This window comes from Heteronotia binoei, chromosome 1 (assembly GCF_032191835.1).
Source record: "Heteronotia binoei isolate CCM8104 ecotype False Entrance Well chromosome 1, APGP_CSIRO_Hbin_v1, whole genome shotgun sequence".
NCBI lineage: Eukaryota > Metazoa > Chordata > Lepidosauria > Squamata > Gekkonidae > Heteronotia > Heteronotia binoei.
The window spans coordinates 110,359,405-110,371,679 of NC_083223.1; the positions used below are offsets into that span (position 1 = coordinate 110,359,405).

The 12,275-nt window shown below is 43.0% G+C and overlaps 1 protein-coding gene across 1 annotated transcript in view; it reads left to right on the forward strand.

Moving 5' to 3' along the window:
* The first annotated feature begins 3,341 nt into the window (after positions 1 to 3,341).
* CLVS2 (clavesin 2) overlaps positions 3,342 to 12,275 on the forward strand; it is a 93,415-nt gene continuing 84,481 nt past the window's right edge. The window contains exon 1 of the mRNA XM_060238807.1: positions 3,342 to 4,394. Coding sequence (XP_060094790.1) covers positions 4,006 to 4,394 — 389 coding nt within the window. The 5' untranslated portion in view covers positions 3,342 to 4,005. The remainder of the gene's footprint in view (positions 4,395 to 12,275) is intronic.

The following is a 12,275-nucleotide window of genomic DNA, read 5'->3' on the forward strand; positions in this document are numbered from 1 at the left end:
GTTTCTCCTGCAGAAATGCCCTTGCAAAATAACAATTCATGCTGGGAAATACTTGTATGCTTGCTGGTAAAAGGAGATTGTCTTGCCAGTTAGGCAGAACTGGCACATTAGGGAGCATTTATGCTTCTGTGCTGTAGTTTGTCTTATTGTCTGACTTCTCAATAACTTATTCTATGTAATTCTTTTATAATGACATATAATATATACCCAAAAGGGGTTCATCATCTTGCTTAGAGGAGAATTAAACTTTACCTTTATAATTCATTGACATCAAATGCTAAAACTCCATATTCATGGCTTCACAGTGCAAAGGGTGGGGCTAAATATCTCAAAATGGTTTAACATCTTGGTCATCAGAAATAAGCAATGACAGAAAGCAATATATGATATATCTCACTGTAAATGTACAGGTAAAGGTCACAAGAATCTCATGACATTTGGGAATACATACGGATATTTACTGGAGACAAGTTTCTTTGGAACAGAACAAATGTGTGCATCCAGGCTGCAAAATGTATTAAACATCTTATAAAGATTAGCTGGACAACCTTGTTACTCTGGTAATAAGTCAAAACATCATTATCTACCACAGAGATCCAGGACCTTGTCTGGTAGCAATTGATTTTTTTTTAATGACAACTGGATTATGAGAATGGTGACTTTGGCTTTTTGGCCATTGTCCTTTGGCAACACCTTGAAAATGCATAGTAAGGGTGCTGGTTTTTTGTCCACAGTAGTATGTGACTATAATCCACTCAAGCAGCTACACAGTCCCGCCCCCCCCCCCCCTTCACTATGTCACCAAAGTAAACACTACAGTGGAATAACTTCTCTATATTTATGGATTAATTAATTATGTTATAATTAGTGGGACAGAAGGTCTGCATACTACCAAAAAAAAAAAGCATCTGGAGTAGGCTGTGTCCATTACAGTTCAGGATGTATTGTGATCTGTTGTGGCATTCCTCTCAGTGAAGACCAGGACATATCACATGAACACACATGAAGCTACCTTTATACTGAATCAGACCATTCATCCGTCAAAGTGAGTATTGTGTATTCAGACTAGCAGCAGCTCTCCAGAGTCTTAGGAGAAGGTCAGGGATGGGCAGACTTTGACTCTGCTATGATGTGAAAGGCAGACACATCCATTTACACAAGAGAAAGTAAAGTTACACTCAGGGGTAAGGATTAAGTTTGCCCTTGTTCAGGATTATTCCCATTATGTATAGAGAGGAGGAAAGCAGGTGAATTATTTTGCCTCATACAACTACATAGGTGCAAATGAGAACCAGCCTTGCTCTTAAGTACTTAATAGCATTATAGTCAGGCAAAGTTACTGCCTGCTTTTGATTCGAGGGTTCTCTGTTTAACACACGTGGAGTCGTAATGGGTTGTTTAAAAAGCACCAATACCACTGATCCTTACCTTTCATTTGTTTTGATGGTCATGACTCTGAAGACTTGATGACATAATGTGCTTAATATGACAGTGTACTAGCTTCATTCTTAAATTGGTGTGTGCCAGTTTGGAATGGAGAGAAGAGCCCCTTCATCAGCCGTGAGCCCATTCTTTTTAGGATTCATTTATTCATGTGGAGAGGCAGTTTGGTGTAGTGGTTAAGTGTGTGGACTCTTATCTGGGAGAACCGGGTTTGATTCCCCACTCCTCCACTTGCACCTGCTGGAATGGCCTTGGGTTAGCCATAGCCCTGGCAGAGGTTGTCCTTGAAAGGGCAGCTGCTGTAAGAGCTCTCTTAGCCCCACCCACCTCACAGGGTGTCTGTTGTGGGGGAGGAAGGTAAAGGAGATTGTGAGCCGCTCTGAGACTCTTCAGAGTGGAGGGCGGGATAGAAATCCAATATCTTCATCTTGTCTATTACATTTTCCTGGGAGTTATTTTATTCATTCAATTTTTCTTCAGACATATATAGGCCTCCTTTTTTCCCTTCCCCGTTTCCCTTGAAGGACTCCAGTACTGACTGACATGAGGCCTCACAGTGACGTGCTGAAGTGAGAGCTAAGCTCCAAGCTAATGGCCGGGTTTGCCTTTCCTGTCCCAAACTGGTAGCCTCTTTTGCTAGGTGTCCAGCACCCATGAAAACCAACAGCGACTCGTTCCGAGGGCAGTTTGGGGACTTGCTCACACAACAAAACGCGCAGGAAGGCAGGCGGCCCCCAAGGGAGGGGAAGGGCCGCTGCGAGTTTTGGAGGGCTTTTATCGACTGCTTCATGGTAAATCATTATTCCACTGTTCTGCTGTTGGATCACGAAGGGATGGAAGCAGGTGCAGAGGGAAGCAAAGAGATGAGGGGTGGGCTATTCTGGGGAGATCGTTCCTCCTGTTCCCCTCCCGCGCCCTTCCTTCGGCTCTCCGCCCCCCCTCCAAATCAGGGGGGAGAGAGAGAGGAAAGCTCGTGCTGGGTAATAACAATATGCGTGGGGGCGGGGGATTTGATCTGGAGTAAGTTGCAGCGGCGGCTGCCGCCCAGGGAGGCTTGATTGACGTAAACCTGCTAGAAGCAGCGCATCGAACACAAGGCAGAGCAACAGCAGCAGAAGTCATCGGCTGCTCGTGCAAGAACACAAAGGCGGCGGCGGAGGCTCAGCTCGGCTGCCGGCAGCCGCCCAGCTCCATCTTCCACTCGGAAGAGACCCGCCGCCTGCTCCACACCCTGTCCGCGGTCGGACGGCACCGGCCACGGGGAAAGGAGCGCGGCGGGGTACGAGGTGGGGATCGAAGCCCCCTGGAGCCCACATGGGCATGTCCTTGGCTAGCTTGCTTCCTTCTGCCCGCTTCTGCCTTGTCGCCTCCCAGCAGAAGGAGTTGCTGTAGCTGATGGATGCCGGAAGGTGCCGCATTGCCTTGTGTATGTTTTGCCTGCTCGGCTGGTAGGATTTACTTGGCTGTTTCTCCCCCACCCCCCGAATGCTTTTTCTTTTGGTGGATTGCTGGTGTGGGTGTCTGCAAAACGGTTGAATCCACGCTTTTCTTTGAGCGGGGGAAAGAAGCAGGTGGGAGAGGACCGGAGAACCAACGGGAGGGACGTACGACAATCTTGCTGGTACTAGATGAGATCACTGTGCGTGTAGGAGAGGAAGAGGGGCAATCCACCCCAAGCTCAGTGGACTTAAAGGAAAGGCGAAAAACAAGACACCCCCCACCCCAGAACCCCCCCACCCCCAGCTGTATGCTTCTTGAACCTTGGCGTGCATTGACTTTAAAATGCATAAGTCTCTTTAAAATCCCTTTTGGGAGCTTTGAGCTATCCTTTCATTTACTGATCCCTATCTTTTATCTAGCCATTGCAGTAGGGTTTATCATAGAGGGGGGGTGGGTATTAAAATCCAAGTTAAATCCAATACCTATCAATGTTCTCTCCAATCTAAGGGAGAGTCTCAGTTTGGCTGCTTGGCCTTGCTGCCTGCCATTATGGGGCTTCATGGCACCTGCTGATCAGGGCATTTAATTGCCCAGTTGAAATGCCTACTTCACAGGGCAGTATCTTGGGGGCACGTGTGAATCCCATTGCTTGAAGGGATTATAAGAATACCACCTATTTAGGGCCCTGCAGAGCATTTACTTCTTTCAGTTAACAAGACAATTGCAGCAGAAGGATAGCTGTTAGGTGCATTTATACCCTGGCTCTAGTTTTACTGCAGCTTTGAGCCATTGATGGGTGCTGGAAGTGGGAACAACTTGTGGTGGGGGAAATGAAGGAGAAGCTTAGTGGGGTCACTGTACATGGATCCAAGTGAAGATTTGTCAAGGAAGGTGCAAACAAAAATTGAGTGAGTTCTTGAAATCAAAAGACATTAGGTGATTTTATTGGAGAGATTTATGCTATAAGGTAAAGGAACATTAAAGTCACTGAATTCTGAAAAGGGAAGGCCCCCCCTTTTAGAAAAAAGGATCAGCACACCAGAGATTGTGATACATTTGGGGTTTATATTCTTTCTTCCTTCTGAGATAAGTGGGGGAAGCAACATTGGACAGACTGGCACAATGACTCATTTGCAGGCAGGTCTGTCCCCAGAGACCCTGGAGAAAGCCCGGCTGGAACTAAATGAGAACCCGGACACTCTGCATCAGGACATCCAGGAGGTACGGGACATGGTGATTACCCGGCCAGACATTGGTTTCCTCCGCACAGATGATGCCTTCATTCTTCGCTTCCTTCGAGCCAGAAAGTTCCAGCATTTTGAAGCATTTCGTTTGCTGGCCCAGTATTTTGAGTATCGGCAGCAAAACCTGGATATGTTCAAGAGCTTCAAAGCCACTGACCCAGGCATCAAGCAGGCACTGAAGGATGGATTTCCAGGAGGACTGGCCAACCTTGACCATTATGGCAGGAAGATCCTGGTCCTCTTTGCTGCCAACTGGGACCAAAGCAGGTAAAGGCAGAGTTTAGGTTCTAACATGTTGTGGGAAGCTGGGGTAGAGATTCACATGCAGATTTACCACAGCACTGCAATCTGTATGTTTCACATCCTAAGTAAGTATTTGAAGTGCTGTGTCTTGATGATGAAGTTATGACGATAGAATTCCATTCCCTAAATGCCGGCATGGGGTACTCTCTTTGTTTCTCACTTCTGCGTGTGGAAAATTGTAGTTCTGTTGTCATATCTAGTCTAATTCAGTCTAGGTGTCTCCTAGTGGAGGATTAGGCAGATGTTCTTGAAGTTCTTTCCAAATTTATATCTCAGTAGTAGAGAAAATGAACATACACTGATTTGTAACTTCACCTGGCCTGCTTGGATCATAAAATAATACGGCATGGAACAATCAGTATAAGCAGCGGTCATTTTGGAGAAAAATAGTTGGTGGAGCTCATCCAGGGATTGTTATGCAGCTGCACCTACTATTCAATGGAGAACCAGTTTGGTGTAGTGGTTAAGTGGGGGGCGGGATATAAATCCAATATCTCCATCTTCTACAAGGAGGTGGAACTCTCAGAAGGAAGAGGTGGAACTCTTAGAAAGGTTCAGAAGCAGTGTTCCCTCTAAGCTGAGTTAGTGTGAGCTAGCTCACAGATTTTTAGCCTCCAGCTCACACATTTTTGTCTTAGCTCAGGAAGGATAACCCCAGAGCACATTAATTTATGCGGTAGCTTCACAACTTTAATGCCAGTAGCTCACAAAGTAGAATTTTTGCTCACAAGACTCTGCAGCTTAGAAGGAACATTGTTCAGGAGCTGAGCTCTCACTGAATCTGAGACCTGAGTATAACAGACTGTTAACTTGTACTGTCCACAATTATGTTTTTCCCTCAATTCTACTGACAGTGTTAGATACCAACACACACTGGAAGGTCTACATTAAAGTCTGGTTTACTGGGCAGCACAACAATGCCTTTGTAGGTGCTCAGATATTGTCCATTTATACTAACATTTATCATATGGAGCTTTGTTCTTAAACATTCATGGCACAAACAGTGTGAAACAGATTGTGAGTTTTGGTAGAACTAATTTGGTTGTCACCCACACTTCCCAGTGAGTTGTTATGTTCCAGCTCTTAACACCAAGATAAAGGTTTTAGGGTATGATGTATTCTTTTTTAATAGTTAGAGAGCAGCAGTCTTCAGAAGAGATTAAATAGGAAAACTATATGTGTTTAAAGGGGCTAAAAGATTTCTTGCATCAATGAAATTTCAGTGTCCCAACATTAATACTAAGTCATTGGTATGATCCTAAACCAAGATCCTAAAAGGAAGGAGAAGTATGGGCACTAACTGTGACAGTGTGTGCACTCACACTACAGTAAATAATGCATTTTGCAACTGAATTTTTACTGTGTAAGAATAGCAAGAATCCAGTTGCAAAATGAATTATTTATTGTAGTGTGAATGTACCCAATGATTTCTCAGCAGTTTTGATTCCAGAGTCCATTGATTCCAGAGCATCAAGGATGCAACTCTGTTTAGGATGTTGCTGTGCCTAAGATTACACAGTGGGCTAGAGAAAGTAGCTGTATGTGTTTCCACAGGTCAGGACTTACTCTGTTGTTGCGTCACCAGCTCAAGGGAATGCATGGGAAATTCAATCTACAAATCCACGTCATGACTTTAGACCAGCTCAGATGTTTCTTTTGTTTGGTTGGCGCATCCCTTTGGTCACCTCCTACATTGTATCAACAACACCTGTGGGCCCACATCCCATGGACTGTCCAAGTCACATGCATACTTCTCAGCATAGTTTTCTGCCTTCATTGAGGTGCATTGAGATGGGTGTGGGAAATGCCTTAATGAAGCAGAACTTCAGATGTTAAAAATGCAACATGGGAACCCATCACAGTAGGGCAAAAGTGCACAATAGGGCAAAATGTTACCACAGAAATAACATCTGAAAAGGACCTTTCTTGGTTCAGCTGAAGATAGTGGGTAAAGTGATGTATGCTGTTTAAGTATTGTAGCAAAATATTAGTCTATGACTCAATGTGTCCTGAACATGTGGTTCACTCCACTTGAAAAGAAAGCTTTATCTCACAGTTTGAAATGATGGCTTCTACTAATGTATTTATTATTAAAATAGGTGCTTTTCCAGAGTAAAGCTCAATATACACCAATGCAATAAAAATACAGTTAAATTATAAACAAGAGTAGAAGCAGAGCCTATCTCACAGCAAGAAATTGAATATTCTGCCAAAAAGAAATGTCTATAATTTACTAAGATCCTGCAGGGAGAGCTCAACTGAGTCTCCGTAGTGTGCAGATTGCATGAACCATGCTGTTCCTTGTCTCATGGGCATCTGGGGACAGGCAAGGGACTAGTTTAGGCTGACATGACAGGAATACATGACCTGCTGGAATTGAACGTACATTAGGAAAAGCCAACTGACTCTCTTAAATTTTGAAGTGAACATTTGGTTGTTCCCCTAAAGACAAGCTTGAGTGCTCAGCATCTTGCAGAATTACCAGTATACTAACTGCAGCCTGGAGTATTATACTTTTTTCTTGCAGAATCAGGTAAACCCAAATGCTTGTGCTCCATCACTCAGCTTTTTATATCTTTTCTTAATTAAGGTAATGGTGCATTGCCTGTCTCTAAATTCAATATGCATGCGTAATTGTCAGCAAGTTCATAAGGTACGGAGAGAAGGCGATGATTCTAAAATAAACGAGAGCCATGGTATATACAATTTACTCCCTGTGCTATTTGCTTGTAATTTACATAACTCCAATTAGTATTAAGCCCAATTAAAGAAATTAAAAATTGAGTGTGTGAAAAAATACTTGTCCTTGTGCTAAACATTAAACTCCTGTTGACTGGGAGGAAATATATTTGATAACTAGCATGAAAATAGCTACGAGTTCATGAGACTAACAACTTCATGATAGCCTGAAATTTAGAGATGATGCTTCTTCCATCATTGGAACTCAGTGCTGGGGTTCGGGGAAGGCACAGGATTCTTGGGAAGTCTTACATGGATAGGATCAAAAAAGAGACACATAAATAACAAAATATAAGAAGACTCTGTTTGCAAGGTCAAAGTGGGGAAGGATCCACTTTGGTAGAGCGCATACACAGCAAATGTCCCAACAGTTTTTGTGGTCAGGTACAATAAGGGACAGAGTCCTGTGGCGCAGAGTGGTAAAACTGCAGTATTGCAGTCAAAACTCTCTACTGAGTTCGATCCCTGAGTTCGATCCCGGCAGAAGCTGGGTTCAGGTAGCCGGCTCAAGGTTGACTCAGCCTTCCGTTCTTCTGAGGTCGGTAAAATGAGTACTCAGCTTGCTGGGGGGGGAAAGTGTAGATGACTGGGGGAGGCAATGGCAAACCACCCAGTAAAAAGTCTGCCGTGAAACGTCATGATGCAATGTCACTCCAGAGTCGGAAACTTTTACACTCCAGAGTCGGAAACTTCAGCCCCTATAGGAAGGCTGAAGCATGGCAGAAGATAAATCACATGAACCTTAAATTTGAACTATTTGCTCAAGACCTTTCATGGATCAATAGCCACAAATCCATCCTCATAGTGTAGACTGCAGTACGTTTCAAGTGGATGTGTGTCATGTTAGATGCCTAGAGAACAGATATCTCCAGCCATTCTTGCTGGAAAAAGCCAACAGCCAGTTTAATCCTAACTGCAATCCTGTATTGAGTTACACCCTTGGATGAAATGGGTTTAAACCCACTGGGTTTACAAGTGTTCAGCTCTGTTTAGGATTACACTGTCAGTGTTAAGTATGCTAAGAAGTGAATCTGGTATGTTATACCAATTCTGTGGCTATTCTGCACTTGTTTAGAATAATAAAATACATAGTCCTGAAGATGAAGCAAAATCCATCCATTCAATTTTCGAATAAATTTTAGTTGGTCTGAAGTGCACTATTTACATTGGTGCAGCCCCAAGGAAGTGTAACTAAGTTTCTGTGTGGTTAGGCTGTGGAGACCTGAGTTCAAATCACCACCTTGTCTCAGATATCACTGGCTAACCTTAGGCTAGTCGCCTCTCAACCTAATTTACATCACAGATTGTTATGAGGGTACATGAGAGGGAGGAGAGGAATACATACTGTCCTGAATTTTTTGGATAAATGGTGAAATAAAAATGTAATTGGTACTATGCAGGTTACACTACACCGGTTTAAAGTTATTTAAGCAATTCAGTCTGTGACTTTCCCTTTAAATCTGTATTGAGAATTGGAATCAACATGAATGAACATTGCTTGCTGCCTTCATGGGCTATAATACTTTCCTGTAGTGTAAGGATATCTATCTATTAAAAAAACACCATTTTTTGAAATGGAAGAAGGCAAGGTGTTTGTTTCTGGGTTTTTTAGCATACATAAGGAGGCGGCACTAGGCACAGTTAAATTAATTATGAATCCTAGACTGTCTGTAGAAATTAGTTATACACCACTGAGTACATAAATGTGACCCATGAGAGCTCATAAAAATGAAGTTTGATTGAAATCAGCTGGATATAAAACAGGTTTTATTTTTTCTAGCATATCAATGCAAAAATGGTACATGTTCCTATGATTAAGGCTTTTTCTGGGTATCTTCTATGTTTCCTCTGAGAAAACTAAAGGATAGTGATGGTGGATAAAGGAAGAAGGTACCTATACTGGAAGCATGTGGTTTTCTCTTATGGATCCTCCAGGGTTTTGTCTATGGAAATCACATTGGGAACCACTTCGCCACATGTAATGTCACATGAGGCAAACTAAATACTCCTTAGTTTGAACCACATGAAAGTCATTGACAGAGGAAAAGCATCAACGGGAAGCCAGCCATGCTTCCATTTCAATACATGTCATTTTAAATTTCAGTGCCTTAGAGATTTAGGATATTAAAATCTTAAATTTACTTAATACCCTAAATCCAGAGATCCTGTGGTCAAAATGGCATGTATCAAAATGGAAACATAGACAGCCTTTCTTTGTTGCATCCCTTTGCTAAACTATTGTGCACAGATCCTGACATTATTATGTACAGAGAACCAGCATGAGGTAGTGGTTAGGATCATGGACTCTGATCTGGAGAACTGGGTTTAATTCCCCACTCTTCCACATGCAACCAGCTGGGTGACCTTAGGCCAGTCACTCAGTTCTTTCAGAGCTTTCTCAGCCCTGCCTACCTCATAGGCTTCCCAACCCCCCCCCCCGCCCTGGCAGGGGACCTCCGAATTTGCAGCCTCCTCCCCCGCTCTCAAAAAATCTGGAAGCGGGGGGGGGGGCGGGGGGGAGAGAACATACCTGTAGACATCATGTTGTTGTAGAGCTTCTGATCCGTTATTAAAATGTGTGCCCCTTTAATGCTGCACAGGAAACAGGAAGGGCTTCATGTGAAAGGGTCAGTAACAGTTTCCATGGAGAACGGCCCCTCCCTTTCTTTTCCTGTGCAGCCTTGCTTTCGTTTTCACAGCAAGCAAAGTTCTGCTGGAAGAAGACCAAGTAAGTATTTGTGAGAGAGAGGGAGGGGGCAGGGAGGGGGGATTCCCTGGTATGGAGGCCCTCCCCCCCCTTTAGAAAGCGTGGAGGGGGAGGGAAATGTCTACTAGGCACTCTATTATTCCCTATGGAGAACGATTCCCATAGGGAATAATAGGGAATTGATCTGTGGGTATTGGGGGCTCTAGGGGGAGCTATTTTTTGAGGTAGAGGCACCAGATTTTTAGTATAGCATCTAGTGCCTCTCCCCAAAATACACCCCAAGTTTCAAAACTATTGGACCAGAGGGTCCAATTCTATGAGCCCCAAAAATGGTGCCCCTATCCTTAATTATTTCCTATGGAAGAAAGGCATTTAAAAAGGCGTGCTGTCTCTTTAAATGTGATGGCCAGAACTCCCTTGGAGTTCAATTATGCTTGTCACATCCTTGTTCCTGGCTCCACCCCCAAAGTCTCCTGGCTCCGCCTCCAAAGTCCCCAAATTTTTCTTTAATTGGACTTGCCAACCCTATTACCTCACAAGGTGTCTGTTGTTGGGAGAAAAAGGGAATGTGATTGTAACCTTCTTTGAGATTCCTAGAAATGAGAAATAAAACCTGAGTAGTCTTCAACAATGCCGTATTCACACATTATGTTTTGTAGAAACTTCGCTTGCCACTAATTAATGGTCAGCTTGTATCAAAATCTGTAATTGTTAAAGCAATCAGTTATGAAACATCAATAGACAGTGATGGTGATGATAATGTAGGGTTGCCAGGTCCAACTGAGGAAATATGTGGGGACTTTGGGAGTGAGCTGGAAGACTTTGGGGGTGGAGCTAGAGACTTTCCTATTTCCTAAAACAAACAAACAAATAAAAATACAGCAGTACAGTTCCCTTGAATACAGTCTTCATTTCCTCCTCTTTTCTTTCAAAGGGTTCCTCTAGCAGCTGCACTTCCACTAAATTAAAGTGAACACACACTCACAAAGCAGCCAAAATGAGCAGTTTGCAACCCCACGCTTTTGTGATCTCACTGGGTCAATTTAGTCACAGGAGCTGCTGGATGTAGCAGTTTCCTGTATTTCAACGAACCTTCAGACACTCACAGGAAAATGGAACTACTGAACAGAGCAGTATAGGTTCTGGTTAAATGTTTACTCTCCATACAAATAATAAGGTTCTTAATAACTCTTTACTATCCATACAAATGATTTCTGAAAGGAATGCCAAACAAACAGAGGAACTGTGCTGGCTTCCTCTCCCACACACTCACTCCACCCCCCTCCAGCTTTGTCCTAGGGGTGGGGTGAGTGTGTGGGAGAGAAAGTCAGCACAGTTCCTCTGTTTGTTCGGCATTCCTTTCAGAAATCATTTGTATGGATAGTAAAGAGTTATTAAGAACCTTATTTAAAGGCACACACATTTTTCAAAACACAAGTAGTTCTTTGCAAGCTTCTTTCTAAGCCTGCTGAGATTTAAAGACACATGGTGGCTTCCCCCTGCCGGCCAGCTGGCTGGCAGTGGGGAGGAGCTTGCAAAACTGAGGGATCCCCCGCTGGGACCTGGGAACTAGCAAGCCTATGATAATTCCAATACCGATAATAATTTCATTAGTTTTTCACTGTTATAGAGCTGGAGATAAAAATATCACCCAGGAATATTGAAGAAATTAAGATATTGGCCTACTTTTCAACTTAATTAAAATATTAATTGGTAACACAAGGGTAATATGGTTTTATTTGTTCTAGCATTATGAAAATTTCTTACAAAATTTGTTATATTATAAATTGGGCTGTAGAGATTGATCATTTTCTGGTTTTAATTAAATAAGCGATTGCTTTATGTATAACACACATTTATGCTACATTATAAATTGTTAGGGAGAATGGGTAGAGTGATGGAATGGAATGGAAAAATCTATCATCTGTCTAATCATATTTATATACCTCATCTGAGAGTCAGTTTGGTGAAGTGGTTAAGAATGGTGAATTCTAATCTGGAGAATCAGGTTTGGTTCCCCAGTCCTCCACATAAAATCAGTGGGGTGACCTTAGGTCAGTCACAGCTCTCTGAGCTCTCTCAGCCCAACCTACCTCACAGGATGTCTGTTGTGGGAAGAGGAAGGAAAGACTCCTTCAGGTAGTGAAAGGTGGGGTATAAACCCAACTCCTCTTCTTTGCCTTCTTTCTCTTCCTCCTCCATCAGGACCCAAAACAGACAACAATCATAAATAGATTATTAAAATGGTCATCTGTTAAAATTGGTCAAACATATAAATGACAATGCAGTCCTAAGTGGAGTTGCACCTATCTAAGTTCATTGAAGTCAATGGGGTAAGAAGGGTACAACTGCTTAGGTTGGTACATATGTCAGAGCCCAGATCTGTAACCTTTAATGTG